Raw genomic sequence first — 21,719 nt, forward strand, 5'->3', positions numbered from 1 at the left:
ACTCTAGCAATGGAATAAAAAAGCCTTATATCTCCACATCAGAACATTGTAGAGACAAGGGTTTTCAACCATTTACTTTTGTCTTGGAGTGTCACTCGGAGTGTAATCACTATTGGATGGCAATTTTTTTCCTAGCAACCAAATAAACTGTCCTAGCAACCGAATAAACAAAGCCTTATATCTCAGCATCAGAACATCGTAGAGACACGGCGGTTGGACCGTTTGACTCGTGACTCAGGGTGTAATCACTAGTGGATGACAATTTTCTCCCTAGCAACCAAATACAGTGCACTAGCAATTGAATAAACAAAACCTTATATCTTCGTGTCAAAACATCATAGAGACATTTTCTGCCTAGCAACCAAATGAGATACCCTAGCAACGGAATAAACAAAGCCTTATATCTCCACATCAGAACATTGTAGAGACAAGGGTTTTCGAGTCATTTACTTTTGTCTTGGATTATATTTACTAGTGGATGCATTTATTCCATAGGAACCAAATACAGTACCATAGCAACTGAAAAAACAAAGCCTTATATCTCTGCATCTGAACCTTGTTGTGACACGGTGGTTGTGCAATTTTACTTGTGACTCAGAGTATAACACTAGCGGATGTCTAGCAACTAAATACCATACCCCAGCAATGGGATAACAAAGCATTATATCTCCACATCAGAACATTATAGAAACATGGGTGTTGGACTGTCTTATTTGGACCATTTTACTTGTGGTATAATCACTGGTGGATGGCAATTGACTCCCTAGCATCCAAATACAGTACCCTAGCAACTGAATAAACAAAGCTTTATATCACTGTATCAGAACATTGTTGAGACATGGGTGTTGGATCGTTTCACTTGTGGATGCCAATTAACTCCATAGCAACTGACCAGAGGTACCCCAGCAACAAAATTAACAAAGCCTTATAGTACTGCATTAGAAAATTATAGAGACATGGGGGTTGAATTGTTGCACTTGTGGCTTGGAGTGTAATCTTTGGTGGTCACTAATTTACTCCCTTACAACCATTCCGGGTACCACAGCAATCAAATAGCATCTGCATAGCAACAGCCTAGCAACCACCCCAAGTACTCTAACATACTCATCCCTGCATATTATCCACCTTACACCTTACAGCCAGGCATGGATTAACGCACGGGCCTACTGGGCACTTGCCCAGGGCACTGGGCCAGCAGGGGGCCCTGTCAAATTTACTGTGTCTATTTTTTTCAAGTAAATATTTTAATTTTTTGTAGTAAAATTTTGTTAAATATTGAGGAATAATGTGAATTTTTTTGCAGTTGCAAAGTATTAACTAGTAAATAAATCAAATAAATAATTTTAATGTATTGCTGCGCTGTTGAAAGGGACATCTAGTGGCGAGTGAAAAGCATCGCGTAATATAAAAGTCACGCATAGAAGACGGTTACTCAAAAACCAAAACAAAAATTAGTTTAAAACCACAACCAAGTGGATCAATGAAAAGAAAGCACAAAAGGACAGCTTTTCCTCACCATGCCAGTCAGCAATTGTGAAGGAGAATGTAATTTTCTCTAATGGCAAGAGTAAAAAACGAACTAAGAAGCAAAATGTGTCAAGGACGTCTTTAATGGCCATTGAATGCGATCTTGTGAGGGAACTGGATTTTGATGATGTGGTGGAAGCGTTTTCTCTGAATTTAAACCAACTTTTTTTTAAAACAACCTTTTTGTTCTAAGCTAGGGGCTGGACAAACCAAAGCTTTTACGCCCGCAGCCAGCGCATGTTTTCAATTGATTCCAATGGAAACTCTGCGTTTTTCAAATTAGCAAGCAGCTAGCTGGTTTTTTTTCACGCTGAAAACGGCGCTCTGGGTTTTATTCGCGCTCAGTGCTGAGCGTCGAGAGCTCAAATATATATAACTTTGAGTGAAAAGCTCCGCTTGTCTTTTTGATGGAGTATGTTGTACAGTATGATGACAGATACTGGTGAGATATAAATAAACTTTAAATAAAATTTGTGGTGTGAAAGTACAGAATATTGTGTGCATTCTCTCCCCACATATTAGTGCCATTGTTAATCCTGTATGATGGGGCATACAGGCAGAGGCGAACCAACACTTGAGCCCTGTGCATACAAGTGCAACGCTGTTGCCCAAAAAATTGGTAAAGGGGGCCTTTGAGACATCTGTGCCCAGGGCACATCATCGCCATAATCCGTCCCTGCTTACAGCAACTGCATAGCATCATTCCAGTAACCACCCCCGAGTCAGCTTAACACATTTACAATGCTTATCAAACCCAGGTGTTTGTGAGATAGGGAAAAAGAGCAGAAATATAATACAAGACTGAAATTGGTGGCATGTTCACTGAGAATAAAGAAATTCAAATTACATGTAAAACTGAATTATTTTATCACACAATGTACATTAAAGTTTTTAAAAGACCTAACAAAAACCTCATAGAATATGAGTTTAGTTATTATTTATAACAGTTTGGATGCATTTTATGCTTTAAATGCAATTCTTACGAAAATTCCCTTATGAATATTAACCATGGTTTCTTTTGTGGTAAAAATGTAAAAACCATGGTATTAATACAGTAACTATAGTTTAACTACAGTGTATTTTAACTGTGAATCATTGTTCATTTTCGTAATGGTTACCCATTGTTTTACTAGGCTACTGTAAAAAATATAAAAAATGATTGTAGTCAGTTAACCATAAAATAACCTAACCATGGTTTGTATAATCATTTTCGTAAGGGATAAATTGATGTCCCGAATTACTGACGTCTCCCTCTGGTGCTTGCAAAAAACCTGAATAGACGTAATTGGTTTATTATGGTTGTATTTGCCAACAAACAAACGAACATGTTTTGAATGAGAAAATGGTTTCTGGTCCACAGCGCCACAACGTGATTAATTTGGGTTGTTTTTACGCCTCAAATGTGTCTCTGCATTACACACAAGCCACAATTTTCTCTGTAATTCATCGTCACTGAAACGCCAAGAACCAACTAGTCTGGGATTTGAGCATCATCTATGCGTTTTTGTGGCGTAACATCAGGTATTTTTTTCCGAAGAAAATCTCAGATTTATGTTGTGTATGACTTTATGCTACGCTGCACAGACTGTTCGGTCATTGACGACAACGTTCCGCGAAAGCGATAAGATGACAGATTGATTCGCCTTGTTCTCGCGATGCTGTGATGTCATGTGACGATCGGTCTGCACAGTACTGCATGAAGTCAAACACAACTAATATAACTAGAACCGTGTAAAATTCACAAAAAAATGTTACACCGTTATACTTGCCCTTGGTGTTAATGTTAGTCCCTACTTACTACATTCAATATAGAGAAATCCATTTAGCCACTTAGATGAAGATGGTGTGCAATACACCCACACATTTATTTAATGAATAATTTTTTTAATTAAGTTTTAGTTGATAGCCAGTGTAATACAATTCAAATGATTAAATAAATGTTCAATAATTATTATAAATGTAAAACAATTACAGTCTCACCACAGGGCTAATTGCTATAGTTCACGGATTCGATTGGCTGTAAAATTCTAAACTGGCTGCTGATTGGTTGAACGTCGAACTTGCTCAGATGCATCCAAGGAATAGTCCCTTTCTCTTGCTGAGGTGAGTAACTTAAAGGTCTTTGTTTTTCAAAGATGCTGTTTATAAGTCAAATGTAGCTATTTATTTTCATTAATGTCGTTATTTTTACTTTAAATGTAGGCGATGTTATTATGTAACGAATAATTAACGACTGGGCGTTCATTTTTTTAAAAAAATGCACACTTAATGTGTTAATGCTGCACGACGCGAAGCATTTTCAAATAATTAAACGGCCTAACAGTTATACCTCGGTTACCACAGATATTGCCTATAGATAATGAAGTGATAAAGCATTAACGTCATCTACCACTAACGTTGGCCATTTGTATAAAAATATGTTTCGTTGAAATTATGGTTTTAGCTATTTGCTGTGTTTTAAATGGTAGGTTATGTGCTACCTATTAATATACTTAATCGTGTGAAAAGCGTAATTATGGCAAAAGTAAAAGTTGACAATTATTAGTTTAGATTGTGGTCGGTTCGTTTTGCATCAATGGCCGGCGCACTTTCTGTACAGGGACGTTCTCTGAACTTCACAAGAGCAAATGAAGAGTTTCTTTTCACCTAAGAACTATGCCAGCTCGATTTCGTGAATGTTGTGCATGTTGCAGAAAACAGATGACCGTTACAGTATTGTTTCCCTCATGAAATTGTTCGGTATTTCAACATCTCAACGTCCGCACGTTCAACATATGAAATGATTCAAAAACGAATGAGTCTTTTAAACCGATTCGTTTTAATGAACGATTGATACACTTAAGTCACCAAGCTAATATGAGCTCGGCGAATCAATCGGAGATCAGTGAGTGAACCGCATCTCAGCATTTAATAAGAATAATCACTGTAGTAAGACATAGCGTAAATAATGCAAATGGCTCTGTGTGCACGTCAGTCATCACCAAAGACTTCAGAATACTGCAAAACATTATAATAAACTGTAAATGAAAAGCTTATATTTAATTTGATTTTAAACATATGTGCTGTTTATTAACTCTAAATGAACACATTCGCTGATACATTATTAATGTTGATAATTAAATGTTTTATAAACTAAACAGTTAATAATTGCCAGTTTTTTTAATTACTTAATTATTAAACTTAAAAAATATGTACACATGATGTGCATCAGGAGAGCACCAACACCAATTCATTTTGAGCCAAGGAAACACCTCTTCAGTGACTGAATATTCTGTCATGATAAACAGTAAAGTTGAGATATAACTTGTATATAAAGTTAATTTTGAAAGCTTAGGCAGCTTCAATTGAGTTTAATGGGGATTTTGTGAGCTGGCACTACTAATTTTAGTAAGTACCACTTTGAAGTTGAAGGGCTTCAGTAATGTGAAATAAATGTGTTCCCTTTCTGTATATAATTTGTTTCTACTCTATAAGCCTATAGTTGAGTTTTATATGTGACTGTTTTCTCTGTTTTAGAAAACTGATTTATGAGCGATTATTCCTGCATTTGAAGGTATTAATTTATTTTGTGACATGGCCACCAATTCAAGGATCTATAGATTGCCTTTGCTTAACATGGATGTTATGCATGGCTGACTTGAGTTTCATTGTGTTATCTTTTGTTTGTTTTTTAGCTGTACTGATTGAAATACTACTTTGGCTGCACTTTCATCTTGGTAAGTGTTGGTGGATTTTAAAGCAATGAAATTGTTATGACCTTACCACTATGATTATAGTTCCTGTGACTTAATATATCCTTTTCTTTTTCAGGTTCCTTGTGTTTTGGCTTTACTACAGAGAGCACTTCATATTTATACTTACATTAAGGCTGTTTCTGTTCTTGTACCTACTGTTTTTGTCTTCATTTTAATAAGAACATTTATTTATCTTATAGATTTAGATTAGTTAGATTAGATTAGATTATAGATTAGTTTAGATATAGATTAGTTTTATAGATAAATATACATTTTTCTTTCCATTTTTTGGTTCTCTTTGTTTTACACTTCAATTTAAATCTTTACTATACTTTTTATTGTTCTTTAAAAAAAAAAACTATTGTATTTAAATAAAATTACGCATACTGTTTCATTGTTTTTTAACTGTTTTTCTCTTTCTAAGGCTACTATACAGGTTTTATTTTTGCAGGTTCAACAGGTGTTACGTCAGGGGAAATTTCCAGGTATGTGCATACTGGAGTGTCCTGTTAAAATAAATTTGACTAATGAATAGATGTATTTCTCTGTCTGTATTAGCTGAATTAATTTTTTAACTTCAGAGTAAAGTCACTACTTTTAGAAGTTAAGTCAGTTTTGTAAGTTAGTCAGATATATATTTTTATATTTTAAAGGATGCCACGGAAAGGAAAGCGGTCTCAGGCTCAGAAGATGCGTTGGAGAAAGGTGGACCTGGCGGATGTACAGACCATACTCTCCAGGACCAACAAGGTACCAACATCTTTCTTTGGGATAATAACATGCTGCTTTGGCTGGAAAAAAATTGTATCATACTGAAATTGCAATAAAATGTAAGGTGATAATGATAATTAGGCTCTGGACATTTTCAATTGATTTTGAATTTGACCTACTGCAACAGCTTATCACATGTCAGAAATAAGTAAGCTTGTTACTAGGGGTTCACCGAAATTTTGGCATTATTAGTTTCGAAAAAAAGATTTAGGCAAAAAAAGAAGAAGAAATCAAATGAGAGTAAATATTGCGTGGCCAGCAGAGCTGTCGCCGTTGCACGTTCATGTGTTTTGGGGGGGTGGCTTTATTAGAAACCCAGAATGGAGGGGGTGGAGTGAATGAAAATAATAAGCTGTGTTTAAAGCGTAACTAAACCCCTGGTTAGAGCCTGACTCCACTCACTGGCAATATTTGAAAAAATGCAAGAAAAGTGGGCAGATCCCAACGGAGATAGAGGGGACGAACTAAGCTTGTACCAAGTGTGTGGTGAGATCGTAACAAGGGCGTGGTGAGCTTGAACCTGCTTACGTCACGAGTTCTTTTTTTGGACCCAACATCCAATAGGAAAATTCAACTGCAGTAGCCACCGTTCAAACTAAAACTTTCGTGAGAGGTCTACAGACGCTTGATTTTTATACTCTGTTTTCAGAGTACTTACATTTTACTTATGTATTGGTATATAAAGAACGTTTCAACAAATTTGGAAAAAATTGTTTTAGACTTAAACCTGCCTACTCTGCCTTTAACTGGCAACCTCATTATGAAACGCAAGCACTTGACGCTGATTGGCTGACTTTGCTGTCACTCAAAAGAATGTAGTAAATTGTTTTGAAGCAGAGGGGCAGTGAGATACATATTATGTAATATGTACCCGTTGTTAAGTTGGGCCATTTTTTGGCGGACATTTCTAAATAATGAATTTATATGAAACAGAGATGTTCAGTATGTCAAGCACTTTTCGTATGTTTGTGAATGTGGGTACACTACCGTTATTCAACTAAGACAAGGTAAAAACAGTGTTTCATTCTCTGTCTTTAAGAGTTATGTGAAATAATAATAAAAGTGCAGTGTCCTTTTTTTCCGTATCCGGCTCGCACATAAAATAACACCTCAGCGCTGCCTCCATTGTAAAATAATACTTTGTTGATAAAGGTACAGTCATTATATTTATGACTATCACTATAGTAACAGGCAGACTCTGCAAATTGTACATGAGTTTGACCCTAATTGCTCGTTCAGGGTTTATGTTAGTACATAAACATACTGTACAAGAGCTGTGAATGTAAGAACAGACCCTGGATTATTTGTTTGTGTACTGAATAGGGGTGTAAGAAAAAAATCGATACACGTGTATTGGGATATTTAGTTTGTCGATACTGCATCGATTCTCAAAAACGCAGTATCGTTTTTTTTCCATACAAGATTCATAGCAGTAGTTTTGCTTACATCCTGACTGCTAGATAGCAGTCTCCAAACTTCCAGAGTGACAGGAAGTAAATGTTTTTACTGGGGACCTGGCGTAGAGGACCTGTTTTAACACATTCCGCGTGATTTCTCGTTCTCGTCTGATTGATGGCCATCAGAGGTTGAGTTAAAGACTACAAATCCCATAATTCCACGTTGCTTCAGACAGAGCGTCGGTAAACAACATCATTGTTATTGTTTGATTTGGCGCCATCTAAAACTGCATCTTTAAAATATATAAACATAGAAATATATCAAATAAAAGGACAGACCCTCTGCTTTCACATAAACAAACAAAATATTTTTCTTGGTTTTTTTCATTGTTTATAAACTCTTAAATATGGATATTTTTCTTCAGAAATACAAATTCTTGAGCAAAAAGCTGAAATAATTGCATTTTTGTGAAGGATTTTGTTCAGAGATCAGACTCAGAATGATTATCAAAAAATAAACAGTGTAAAATTAATAAATAGCGTATTGCATCAGTTTTTTTATAAATTGGGAAAAGGGCATCATCTAGTGGATAAGGTATTACATATTACCTTAAAAATTCTTCAGGCACACGTTTTTCATGCATATGTCGTCTCTTAAATGTCAAAATAACTTGTCAGTGGCAGGGAATGAGTTAAATTGTCAAAGTTAAATTAACTTTGTGTCCCGGGTCTGATCAGAGAACAACCGGCCGTGATTAGAGTCAGTCAGCCCTAACGCATGAACGCTGCTCTGGTTTCTATAGTGACTAACATCCGTCTCTCATTGTAAAAGTGGCGACTACGTGCTACACTTTGTTTCCTTTATTTTTTAAGGAATGAACTATACTTTTATATCTGAAATGTTTGCTCAGAGATCACAGAGATGGTAGCAAATAAGCAATGCTAATGTCAAGCCGGTTGCACTGAACGAGCAATCGTTATTATAGTTCAATTGGGCAAACAATCCTTATGTATAAAAATAAAACATAATAAAAACGAAACACATTTTTTTTTATTTTCACAACTTTACTGATTTAATAGTTATGTGCCGTGTGACCTGGTCCAGCTATCAAAGAATAGGTTTTTGGGTATTAGATAAATGGCATGGGCTATTACATTTATGGTTCTGCATGGGTCTGTGTCCAACCTTTAAAGGAATAGTCTACCCCATTCATTCCTATGGTACCAAACAGTGAAGCCACCAAACATTTCCATGTTTTCCCTATTTAAAGTCGCCATGAAACGGAAGTAGCAATTGCCTTATTTTCCCCGTAGTGACGTACATCCGAATGAAATGGCTTTTGAGATTAAATAAAGCAGAGAGGGATTTGAATTTGTCCATCGAGACCTGATTGGATCGTTTGAAGTTGGGTCGTGTTGCTAATTGCTAATCGCTGTGATCTTCTCCCGGACCCCGCACACCTGCCATACTTATGACCGGAAGTGAAGAGAGATCGTTTTGAGGAGCGGAGGAGATTTGCATTTTTGATCAAAGATTATGAGCACACACGAATTTTTAAAAAATAATGAAGCTCACAGATAAGTCATTTGTTAATAATACCACAATATTAAAAAATATATATATAGTTTTTCATTTCAATTTCATTGCGACTTTAAAGACTGTTACATGAGGAGTTATACCAGTAAGTATGGTGCCACAAAATAAACTTTTTTTGGTACCATAGGAATGGATGGGGCTAGGCTAAATGCTAACACATTCACAACGCACTGTACAGTGCACGCATTGAAAAAAGATAGGTATGTATTAATTCGTCTAGGTTGAGGTAATAACATGATTTAATATGGCAAAAGGGTAGACTATTCCTTTAAGTATTAGACTGGCCCGTGTCAGTTCTTCACTCACTTACAGTTTCATACAACAAAGTAAAAAATATTTTTTTGCCAAGGTTTGCATATGATGGTGTGTTCTTGATGACAGCTTTCCTATAATTATATCCTATTCTATTCCCAAAATACAAAATATCCCAGTATATCACCAGGCTCACAGTATCACAGTATACCGTATCGTATTGTGACCATTGTATTGGGATACGAATCGTATCGCCGGATTCCTGCCAATACACCCGTAGTACTGAATAACATGAAATGTAAATTTATGTAACAATTTACAATGTGGTTGTATTTGTTCACATTAGTATACGCATTATCTAACACAGGGGTGGGCACCGAGGGCCGCAGTCCTGCAGAGTTTAGCTTCAACCTTAATCGAACACACCTGAATGTCATTTCCAAACAGTCCTGAAGACTTCAATTACATTTTTCAGCTGTGTTTGATTGGGGTTGGAGCGGAACTCTGCAGGGACACTGGCCTTCAGGACCAGGAGTTGCCCACCCCTGATCTAACATGAACAATATATTGTATAAGCCTTTATTAATTCTTAGTAATGTCATTACAGTTAATAGTCCATTTTACACATACAGTCTTTACTGGTAATTTACTTGTAAACTGCAGGTAATCTGTATTGGCAACGTTACTTTAAAAAAGTAATTAGTTATAGTTACTAGTGACTTCTCAAAAATAGTAACTGAGTTAGTAACTGCGTTACATCATTATAAAAGTATATAACTAATTACCAAATAACTAATTATATTTCAAATAACTTGGATGCCCCCAATATAAAATAATTTTGTCCTTTAAGAAAATTAACCATAGTTTTAATACAGTTAAAAAAAACATGGTTACTGCAGTTAAACCATGGTTACCACAAAATAACCATGGTTTTGACAACCATGGTTTTCAAAAACCATAATTCACCATGGTTACTGTAGTAAAACCATGGTTTTGCTGATAGCAATCAATACGCCAAAAAACCATGGTTACTACACTTTTACCACAAAAACATGGTTAATTTTCATAAGGGGTAGCAGCATGTGATGATGTGGGGTGCTTTATTAGATCAGAATTACAGACGTGAAGAGGCTCTTTCTTACTCTGCATAAGTTCCACATTACATAAACATTCTTGCTTTTCACCTAAACGATGGAAAAGTAGTGCTTATTATACTTTGTGTTTGTGACTGCTACCTTTGAGTTTGTTGTACTTGCCGTCACTCTGTCATTTCGGGTGTGTGGGATTCGGACAGATTGCAGCGTCATGACCGGGGCTGCCAGTGAGTGGCTAGCAGCAGCCTCCTCTTGGGCCAATCATGTGTTGATACAGATGGTGCATGAACCACAGCACTGTTTAAAATCGTTTCCAAAAGCGTATCTTTTCACTGAAGTTGTTTAAAACAATTTACCATCTATTTGCTGAATTGCCCGCATCATTCGCACACTCTCTGTAAAGCCTATGTGTAAACATTACTACTATTCAAGACACTGGTTTCGACTTTCCCCAGTTCAGTTTTGTTTGAAGTCACCACAAGCAGCCTGCCACAAAAGAGAAAACAACAAAATACTGTGGATATGAAGTCATTGCCCACATTTTTTACAAATATAACACTGCATTTTAGAGGTAACTTCAGCTTTCCTATTAAGTTTACCAGTATTTTGATACTGATGTGTGAATGATATCTTACTGGTAAAAAGACGGAATGTCACTGCGTGTGTGAACAGCACATTTTAGTATTTACTGGTAAATTCGTTGTGGTAAACTCATGGTAATCGACCAAAATTAATATTTGAAAGAGGCTATTGATGTTAGTTTATAGTGCATAATATGTGTGTGTGTGTGTGTGTGTGTGTGTGTGTGTACAGTGCACAGCATAAATGAGTACATCCCCTTTGAAAATGAATTTTTCTCCATATGTTAGTAAATGTGTGTGTGTGTGTGTGTGTGTGTGTGTGTGTGTGTGTGTGTGTGTGTGTATATCTATCAGCTTCACAAGGATACTAATGCACACATAGGATACTAATCCCATTCATTATTACTTGCAGGATGAACAGGCAAGAACCACTGCTGCTGTAGCTCAGGTATCTGACAGACTACATGATGGTGCACCCAGAGTTTTGTCTGTACAGGCATCCCATTGCCAAAGTGATGAAAGGTATGACATATTCTCAAGAAATCATCAGTGCACATGTGTAGATCTAATATTCTTGGCCAACCACAGTGAAGGGGTTCAGTTCAGGATGGAGGATCTTGATAGAGTTTTAGAGGAGGGGGATGCTTTGTATGTTGGTGTTAAAATGCAGCTTATGCATGAACAAAGATTTATTCAGGACCATATGGCTATGGAGGATGTACCACTGACCGTTTCAACACTTACCCAAACATACCATGTGCAGAAGTCTGAAATCAAGATGGGATACCTTAGAGCCAGAGGGAACCCTGACACAGAAGCATGGTATACTCCTCTTACTGAAAGACTACAGTGCCTTTCAACTGATGTTAGCCACGCATTGCTCATTGTTTCTTTGGAGTGTATTGCTCTGTTCAGAGACAGATCTGGAAGATACGGATTCTTTGATTCACACTCAAGGACTGCCGAAGGTTTGCGCCATCCTACTGGTGATGGAACTGCTGTTATGTTAACTTTTACTCACCTAAGTGACATGATAGACAGAATTCTCAGGGTCTTCCAGGATCATCCTGATAATGCCAGCTATGAATTTATGCCTGTGTCATTTGAAACAGAGCAACTTTCTGCCGAACAGACAGCACCATCGACATGTATACAAGTCTCACAAATCAATTTGGCTCTTCCAAATCCCAGCAACATTTCAAAAGCCAACGTTCCACCAATCCATGTTTTTAAAGGACCAGAAAACCAAAATGTGATTAAAACAAATAAGCAGCGGAGAAGAAAAGAAATGCGGAAAATAGCTGCACATGAAAAACAACAATTAGAACCTAAGGACAAAACTGCATCTGAAGAATTCAGAAAAGCAAAAAAAAGAAAATATGAAAAGGAGCGATATGCCACGTGTTTAAAATATCAAATGAAGAAAAAGGAGGCTATAAATGAACGATATAACCAAGATCCTCAGTTCAGGAAGAAAATCCAACACTACATGACCCGAAGGTATAACACATGTGCTGTCGCTCAAACAAAGAAGAAAGAATACATGCTCAGGAGGTACCAAACCAATGTTCTATTCCAGTCCAAGAAAAAAGAGTACATAGTGAGGAGGTACAACATGGATACTGTCTTTAAGAGGAAGATGAAAGAGTACATGGTGAGGAGGTACAACACGGATACTGTCTTTCAGAGTGAGATGAAAGAATACATGATGAGGAGGTACAACACGGATTCTGTATTTCAGAATAAGATGAAAGAGTACATGGTGAGAAGGTACAGCAAGGATATTGCATTTCAGAAGAAGATGAAAGAGTACATGGTGAGGAGGTACAATAAGGATATTGAATTTCAGAAGAAGATGAAAGAGTACATGGTGAGGAGGTACAACAAGGATGTTGTATTTCAGAAGAAGATGAAAGAGTACATGGTGAGGAGGTACAACAAGGATATTGTATTTCAGAAGAAGATGAAAGAGTACATGGTCAAGAGATATGCAGATGACCCACAGTTTAGAGCACGTCACATACTAAGATGTACCTTGTACAAAAGACAGAAATGTGTCAGTGATGTTGCATACCATGTTTATCATAAATTGCAATGTGCACTCCGAATCAAAAGGAAATATAAATTTTACATCAGTTCCAGACCGGAAACACCTCAGCCTGTGGTCAGCAAAGTAATGCAAAGTGCCATAGATGCATTCAGATGTAACATTAAGCAAGGCCCCACACATATCTGCACAGTCTGTCACAGAGCTATGTTTCCAAATCAAGTCAGAGTCTGTAACAGAAGGAGTTACATTAAAAATCCACATATTGTGGCATCTTGCTTAACCGGGCAATATGTTCACATTTGTGACCGTAGCTGCAGAGATTCTTGTGTGGTTTCAGAACAAAGAAGAAAGGAATGGATTTGCCATACTTGTGATAGCCATCTGAAGAGAGGAAGCATGTCTTCAATTGCTGTGGCAAACAAACTTGAATTGGCACACATCCCTGCAGAATTACTGGAATTAAATGTGCTCGAACGTCAACTCATTGCCAAAATTGTACCGTTTGCAAAAATTGTTGCACTGCCTAAAGGACAACAAAGAGCAGTGCATGGGGCGGTTGTGTGTGTGCCGTCTGAGGTGGAAAAGACAGTGAATTGTCTGCCAAGACCTAGTAGTGAGTCCCAGTTACTACAGGTAAAGCTTAAAAGACACATCAAGTTTAAAGGATACCAGCACTTTCACACTGTGAATATGCACAACGTCCTAGCAGCTTTATTAAAGCTAAAACAGACACATTCCGAATACAAGGAAATCTCCATAAGTGAAAGTTCAATACTTGAAAGTCACCTTGATGAGGAAATTGACACAGAACAGCAACAAGACTTCAATGTTGCTGAGGAGAATCAGCAACATGTGAGTGAAGAGGAACAGGATGAACTTAGACCTGGCCTCACCTTGGACACATGTATGCAGCCACCAGACATCGGCCAGGAGATCTTATCATATGGCGAGGGAATTTTCAGCATTGCACCTGCTCAAGGAAAAAAACCTGTTGGATTTTTCAAAATCCCAAAGCTGGAATCCATGGCATTTCCCGTTCAGTTCCCTACTGGAGAAAACACAATTGATGAGGCAAGAGAATTAGCATTATCTCCAAGTATGTATTTCAATGCTAGATTGCTCTCTGCTGATACACGTTTTGCTAGAGACCAAAGTTACCTTTTCTTTGCACAGTTTGCAACAGAAACGCATATGGCCAGAAACAGCATGACTGTCCAGTTGCGGAAAGGCAAACCCATCACAAAAGATGGCCGGAGAATTTCCAATAGGTTGCTTCAAGATAACCGTGAAGTTGAAAGACTGGTGCGCAACAAAGACGCCACGCGATTCATGCAACCCCTTAGAGGATCGCCATCTTATTGGGAGAAAACTCTAAGAGACCTACAAGCCATGATCCGGCAGTTGGGAACCCCCACTTTTTTTTGCACATTCAGTGCAGCCGAAATGCGATGGCCTGAAGTAATAACGGCAATCAAGGCGCAGCAAGGTGAAGAGGTTGATTTTTCAGAGCTTGACTGGATGACAAAATGTGAAATCCTTCGAAGTAACCCTGTTACTGTCATGCGGATGTTTGAGAAACGAGTGGATGCGCTTATGACTCACCTGCTTTTGTCACCTGCCCAACCCATTGGAAAGGTCAAGGATTTCTTTTACAGAGTTGAGTTTCAAGCAAGAGGTAGCCCACATATACATCTGCTTGCATGGGTAGAAGATGCACCTGAGTTTGAAAGCGATTCTGATGAAGTTGTTTGTGGCTTTATTGACCGCTACATAACATGCAGGCTCCCTGATTCCATGGCTGATCCTGAACTTCATCAGATTGTCACAGAGGTTCAACTTCACAGCAGGAAACACTCCAAGTCATGCAAGAAAGGAAATGTGCTGTGTAGGTTTGGGTTCCCTAAACTACCAATGTCTGACACCACAATAACTCGCCCGCGACCCCAAAGACCTGAAGAAGAGGAAAACAAACAGGATAACCACCAAGACAGAAGAAAGTCACGATCAGATGCTGTTCAAAAAGCAATGAGTGATGCTAGGATGAAACTCAAACCATTGTGGGATTTGCTGAATGACCCCCAAGTCACATTTGAAAACGTGTCTGAGCTACTGACAAAATGTAATTTGTCCATGGAGGATTACATGAAGTACACCAGGGAGTTGTCCACATCTAGTGTCATTTTGATCAAACGTGATCCAAAGGAGGTTTGGGTTAATGGATACAATCCGGATTTGTTGAGGGCATGGAATGCTAACATGGACATTCAGTACATACTTGACCCTTACAGCTGCATCATGTATATGCTGTCCTATATTTCCAAACCAGAGCATGAAATGAACGAGATGCTGAAGAACGTAATCAAAGCAGTGCGTGAAACAGATGTGAACGAAGAGGATGAAATGAAGCACATTATGCAAGCCTATTCGAAACACAGACAAGTGAGCTCGCAGGAGTCTGTTGCACGAACGTGCAGCCTACCAATGAAGAAGTGTTCGCGAAGTGTTGTGTTCGTACCAACCGACGATGATGCTCTGAAGATGAGTCTGCCCCTTAGTGTCCTAATGAACAAAAATCCAGATTCAGAGGATGTCTGGATGTCAGGAATAATAGATAAATACAGAGCAAGGCCTCAAACACCGGAGTTTGAAAAGATGTGTCTGGCAGACTTTGCTTCAAATTACCGCATTGTGTACGGTCGGCAAACTAAAGGAAAGAATGTGCAACGACTGCTCAACGATATGGGATTTATTCAGCAGAGAACTGTCGGTAAGGCTGCCGTTATTCGATACGCACGGTTTTCAGAGGAAAAACAACCGGAAAAGTTTTATGGAAGATTAGTGAAACTTTATGTGCCACATCGTTTCAATGCACAGCTAAAACCTCCAACATTTCCAACTTATGAGCAGTTTTACAAAAGTGCATTTGTAGAACTTCCTTCCAACCTTGGTCTCCGAATGCCTGTATGCGCAATAGTGAAAGCCCACCAGGAGAAATTCGAAAAACACAGCGAAGAAGTGGACAAAGCAATTGAACAGTTGCAGCAACAAGGCCCATCTGAGAATGCTTGGACAGCTTTTGCCCCTGAAGCTGAAGTGGATAATTTGGAGTGCATTGCAGAACGAGAAGATGTCAATCCTGATGAAGAGGATATGCAAGATGATGTGCCAGAATACCAGATTCTTCTTGAAGATGGAGATGGAGTCATTCCTCAGATAAAGGCGCCACAGATGAGTGTTGAATTTGTCAGGAAGATGTTTCAAAGTCTAAATGAGATACAGGCTGCCATTTTCTACACTGTCCGTCAGTGGTGTCAGAAGCGTGTCTGGGGTCATAATCCGGAACAGTTCTTTTACTTCGTGTCAGGTGGTGCTGGTTGTGGAAAATCACATGTCATTAAGTGCATATATACAGAAGCAACCAAGATTCTAAGACAACTGCCTCGACTTCAGGAGGAAGGGGATCTCTCTATGCCTACAGTGATTTTGAGTGCATTTACAGGAACAGCAGCATTCAATATATCTGGTAAAACACTGCATTCCATTTTAAAACTGCCAAGGAACTTAAAGCCACCTTATCAAGGACTTGGGAATGCTCTAGATGAACTACGAGCAGAATTATGCAGTGTGGAAATTCTCATCATTGATGAAGTGTCCATGATTTCGAAGGATCTTTTTGCCTATGTAAACTGGAGACTTCAACAGATCAGAGGCAGCAAGAAAGCATTTGGAGGAATCTCTGTTCTCGCTGTAGGAGACTTTTACCAACTACAACCTCTCGGTAAAGCCAAACCGCTCTGTGTGTATGAAGATGATGTTTTGGACTTCTGGAAGGACAGTTTTCAAATACTTACTCTTTCAGAGATCATGCGTCAGAAGGAGGACCTTGCTTTTGCTGAGCTTCTAAACCGACTGCGAGTGAGGCAGAAGACTGATGCTCTTAGAGAAGAAGATAGAGTTCTGTTACTCCAAGCTGTAAAGAACCCAGAAGACTGCCCACATGATGCTCTGCACATATTTGCAACCAACAAGGAAGTTCACATGCACAATACTAGAACGATACAGGCTATTCACACTGACATCATAACCATTGATGCCGAAGACTACAGGAAAGACCCAAGAACAGGAGTGATGAAACGACAAAAGAAACCTGTCACTGGAAAGAAGGATGACTTGCTGGATTCTATACAAGTTGCAGTGGGAGCTCGTATAATGGTGACAAGGAATCTGGATGTTGAAGATGGAATTGTTAATGGATGTTTTGGTAAGATTGTTAACATTGTCACTAAAACAAGAGATGGAATGGCCACTGTACACATGCTAGGACTTCAGCTCGACAATCAAAATGCAGGTCTGAAACACCGTAGAAGAGTGCAAGGTGAAGACGACAACTCTGTATATATTGAGAGATCTGAAGAAAGTCTGAGAAAAGGAACAGTTCGTCGTCAATTTCCCATCAAGCTCGCTTATGCCTGCACAGCTCACAAAGTTCAAGGTATGACAATGCAGTCTGCCGTAGTGTCACTGAAAAAGATTTTCGAACCTGGAATGGCCTACGTTGCCCTCAGCCGAACAACGTCGCTTTCTGGATTACATATTACAGACTTCAGTGAAAAGAAGATTTATGCTGATCCTGAAATCACAGCATCATTGGAAAATATGAGAAAAGCGACATTCGAAGGAGTCATGCCGCTTTTGCAGCACATAAGGGATATCAACCAGGACGAAACACTTAAAATCATTCATCACAACACGGAAGGACTATCATCCCACATCGAGGATATCAGATGCCATCATGAGCTACTATTATCGGATATTCTTTGCATAACGGAAAGTCACTTGTCTGGCTCATGTATTCCACAACATCTCCAGTTGGAAGGATACAAGATGTTTGCACGGAATAGACACGTCTCCTACTCAACCCATGCAGAAATGGCAAAGAAAGACGGTGGTGGAGTTGCAATATTTTGCAAAGAAGATATTCAAGCTCAGTCCAGACAGTACATCCAAAGTGTCACAGACCTGGAGTTTGTTGTCATTAAAATCGACACCCCAATATGTGCAACAATTGGTGCAGTGTACAGGCCACCAAACTACAGTCTTGAAAAATTCTTGCCAAATTTAAGGGGCCTACTTGATTATCTGGACATCGTAGACAAACATCCTGTAATCATCAGTGGAGACTTTAATGAGGACCTCTTATCTGCTGGAAGAAAGGCTATACTGGAGATGTTTCAATCCAAGGGATATAAACAGCTAATCACATCAGCTACAACTGAGAAGCACACACTACTGGATCACATATACATCTCACATCCGGACTTGTGTCTTCAGTCAGGTGTGTTACAGAGCTATTACAGTTACCACAATCCTGTGTACTGTATATTGCGGAAATGACATTCTGTGGTTGGCGGATATTGTTGTGTTTTATGCCATATGGAATCGTGGGCACCGACTACGCATTAACTTTCTTCAAGCTATGTGGTGCTGGAAGTGCAACTAGAGGAGCTGGAGACGCAGCGCTGGTTGGGTTTCTGGTGCTATTATGAATGGAGAAGTTGCCAGCAAATGTCGGTAAGCATGCATCAACTTTCTTTAGTTTGAGTCGTGCTGGAGGTGTAATCGGAGGAGCTGGAGACGCAGCGCTGGTTGGATTTCTGGTGCAATGATGGCTGGGGAAGGTATGAAACATGCTTCGGGTCTCGGACGGCCTTAGCCAACGGTTTGGCACGTATGGTTATGTTGTGGCCATACCAACTTACCCGGGGGCACTGAGCAAATATTAATGGTGCCAGTGGGGCTTCGACAGCCTTAGCCAACGGGTAGGGCGGTTATGGTTGTACTGTGGTGTTTTGCCATACCGGCCTGGGGGCACTGAGCATATGAAAAAGGTGCCAGTGGGCTTTAACAGCCTTAGCCAACAGGTAGGGCGGTTATGGTTGTGCTGTGGTGTTTTGCCAAACCGACCTGGGGGCACTGAGCATATGAAAAAGGTGCCAGTGGGCTTTAAAAGCCTTAGCCAACAGGTAGGTGGTTATGGTTGTGGTGTTTTGACAGAGGAAACAGCATGCAATGAGTAAGTATTAACGATAATAATAGGGCTCGGACAGCAATATGCAATGGGTTGGCCTGTATGGTTGTGCACGTATGATTGTGTGTGTCACTGAGCTAACAGGACAGTAGTGCAGCAACTGGAAGCAGCAGGACAAAGAAATGAGCAGTGTGGCAACTTCAGGGAGGACACTGGACAATAAAGGCAGCAGCGGCAGACAGAATGCAGTGAGGATTAGTAAGGCAGCTCCAGAGAGGACACATAACGGTGAGTGTAACATCAGAAGTCAGTGACTAACAACACTAACATGAAAGCAGCAATGTAAAATGAGATGTACAAAGCCTGTAGAAGTATACTTGGTGCTAAGATTTGAATAGAAATTAACTGAATTTGTTTAATCCATACAATTTGTAACAATCTGTACTGATTGTCTTCCGTGGAGTCCACTGTTATTCTGTTAATAATATGTGCTCTTATGTAAAGTTGCAGTTGGAGCTTGGAGACTATGAACCCTGTCAACAGCTAGATACAATTCTGCAATATACTAATTGAGGGTAGGTATTTAAACATTTTGATTCAATCACTGAACAAGTGTGCTACAAACCCTTACAAAAATGAACCATGGTTTTACGACAGTTAAACCAAAAAAAACATTGCAACTGTAGTAATGTCATTGTTACCACAAAATAATGTAATAATGGTTTATGAGTACATTTGTAGGGTTTATTTTCTGTAAGGTTTGTTGTGATATATTATTAATTTGTTAATTTCATAGCCATAGGAAAGAAACTGCGTATGACATCAAGGACCAGAGCAAGGTGAAGTCTGAAGAAGCAAAGAAAGCAGTATGCCAAAGCACCAAGGTAAATTTTGTGCTAAAACACTGTTAGTAAGATCTAATGTTTCATTCTATTCTGTCAGGCAGTGCCAGTGTTTCTCATTTGTGAGACTATGGCACTGTATGACACTAATGATAATTTAGAAAATTTGTGATGTCATCGCATCATATTTGTTTTCAGATCATTAGTGGCACTTAGGTTTGAAATGCCAGATACTGCATTTTAATACAACTGAAGGCGCAATAAAGATATTATTATTATTTACATTCCTGATTTACGGTTGAGTTCATGTTCACAAATTCAAACAGTCAAATAAATTGTTTACATTCTAAATAAATAAGGAGCTTGTCTCAACAATTAATGGGAAACACAGTGTGTTGTTTCAGATGCTTGTACTTAGATGTGAAATTTTAGATTTTAAAATGCATGATGGTTTCAGAAGAGAGCAAAAATGTGTCTTGCATAAATCTAACCTGTTTTTCAAACTTTATGTTCCATAAGCCTTACAGAGTAAAAACAATTCAAATAAATGAACTAACATTGTCTCAATTCTTTTACCTTCTCTACCTCAGGATACCCAGCATGCACTGCATGTCATCTCAGATTCAGCGGCTCAATGGCTTCATTGGACCTCCTCCAGTATAATTATTCAAACAATCTTAATGTGTTCATAAATATTTCTATTGTCATATTATTCAATACATTTGCATTTCTATATATACTAACTTTTTATAATTAAGGTGAAATTTATGTGCTGTACCAGAGGAGGATGGGTTCCCCCTGTTGAGTCTGGTTCCTCTTAAGGTTTTCTCCTCTTAAGGAGTTTTTTCCTTGCCACAGTCGCTATATGCTTGCTCACTGGGGGGGTTGTGTCAACTCCTGTCTCCCTTTTGATTGCTTTCTGACTAGGGATTACAAAACTGGTTTTGTGAGTTGCTAAAAATGTTATAAAATCGTACAATTGTCAATTAAGTACATATGGCTGCACAAATAATTTGAAATCAAGATAACAGACAATATATTATACAAAAAGTATTTGTGTGTGTGTGTGTGTGTGTGTGTGTGTATCTATGTATATATATATATATATATATATATATATATATATATATATATATATATATATATATATATATATATATATATATATATATACACACACACACACACACACACACACACACACACACACGTATATATATATATACACACACACACACACACACGTATATATATACACACACACACACTCTGGTTTCCATGTTTTGTGGGGACATTCCATAGACGTAATGCATTTTATACTGTACAAACTGTATATTCTATTCCCCTTACCTACCCCATTTCCTAACACCAACCATCACAGAAACCTTTCTGCTACTTCACATTTTCAAGAAAAATTATTTTGTTTGATTTATAAGCTTGTTTCCTCATGGGGACATCAAAATGTCCCCACGAGGTCACAAAATACTGGTATTCCTATCTTTGTGGGGACAATTGGTCCCCACAATGTGATAATTACCAGGTACACACACACACACACACACACTTTTCCAGCATTTTCTGGATGTTTGACCCTTGTACAGCAGTAAGACAATTGTATACACAACTATTATAAAACATAAAAACATTCATGATGGACATTGACACCATACATTAAGAGCCAGGTGGATGTAAACCTTTTGATAATTTGTATAAATTGTTTTCTTTTGGGAAACCTAAATATATATTGTACATAGGTATTGTGTGTGCAGCTCATGATGTTTTCTCTTTGTCAGTTCCGCACAAACTGAGACACAGAAAAACACCAGATCATATGCTGCACACATAT

At 38.5% G+C, this 21,719-nt stretch overlaps 2 protein-coding genes and 1 long non-coding RNA gene across 3 annotated transcripts in view; 2 read left to right on the top strand and 1 right to left on the bottom strand.

Moving 5' to 3' along the window:
• The window catches only part of LOC129453634 (uncharacterized), a 213,392-nt gene that overhangs the window by 103,273 nt on the left and 88,400 nt on the right, over positions 1-21,719 (bottom strand). The window lies entirely within an intron of this gene.
• LOC141359445 (uncharacterized) lies at positions 4,410-5,572 on the top strand. The gene is made up of 3 exons (XR_012365886.1): positions 4,410-5,080; positions 5,202-5,243; positions 5,338-5,572. It is a non-coding gene; the product is annotated as an uncharacterized lncRNA (long non-coding RNA).
• LOC129422708 (uncharacterized) lies at positions 5,575-20,924 on the top strand. The gene is made up of 6 exons (XM_055178760.2): positions 5,575-5,746; positions 5,915-6,011; positions 11,366-19,319; positions 19,536-19,606; positions 19,828-19,915; positions 20,464-20,924. The coding sequence occupies exons 2-3, from the start codon at positions 5,916-5,918 to the stop codon at positions 18,395-18,397; spliced, it is 7,128 nt and encodes a 2,375-aa protein (XP_055034735.2). The 5' UTR covers positions 5,575-5,746; position 5,915; the 3' UTR covers positions 18,398-19,319; positions 19,536-19,606; positions 19,828-19,915; positions 20,464-20,924.

The sequence above is a fragment of the Misgurnus anguillicaudatus genome, chromosome 23, assembly GCF_027580225.2.
Source record: "Misgurnus anguillicaudatus chromosome 23, ASM2758022v2, whole genome shotgun sequence".
Taxonomy (NCBI): domain Eukaryota; kingdom Metazoa; phylum Chordata; class Actinopteri; order Cypriniformes; family Cobitidae; genus Misgurnus; species Misgurnus anguillicaudatus.

Bases quoted from the DNA above. Each gene is read 5' to 3' on its own strand.
- LOC129422708 (XM_055178760.2), top strand. From the start codon at position 5,916: ATGCCACGGAAAGGAAAGCGGTCTCAGGCTCAGAAGATGCGTTGGAGA. The intron at 6,012-11,365 runs GTACCAACATCT...TATTACTTGCAG, and splicing joins TACTCTCCAGGACCAACAAG to GATGAACAGGCAAGAACCAC.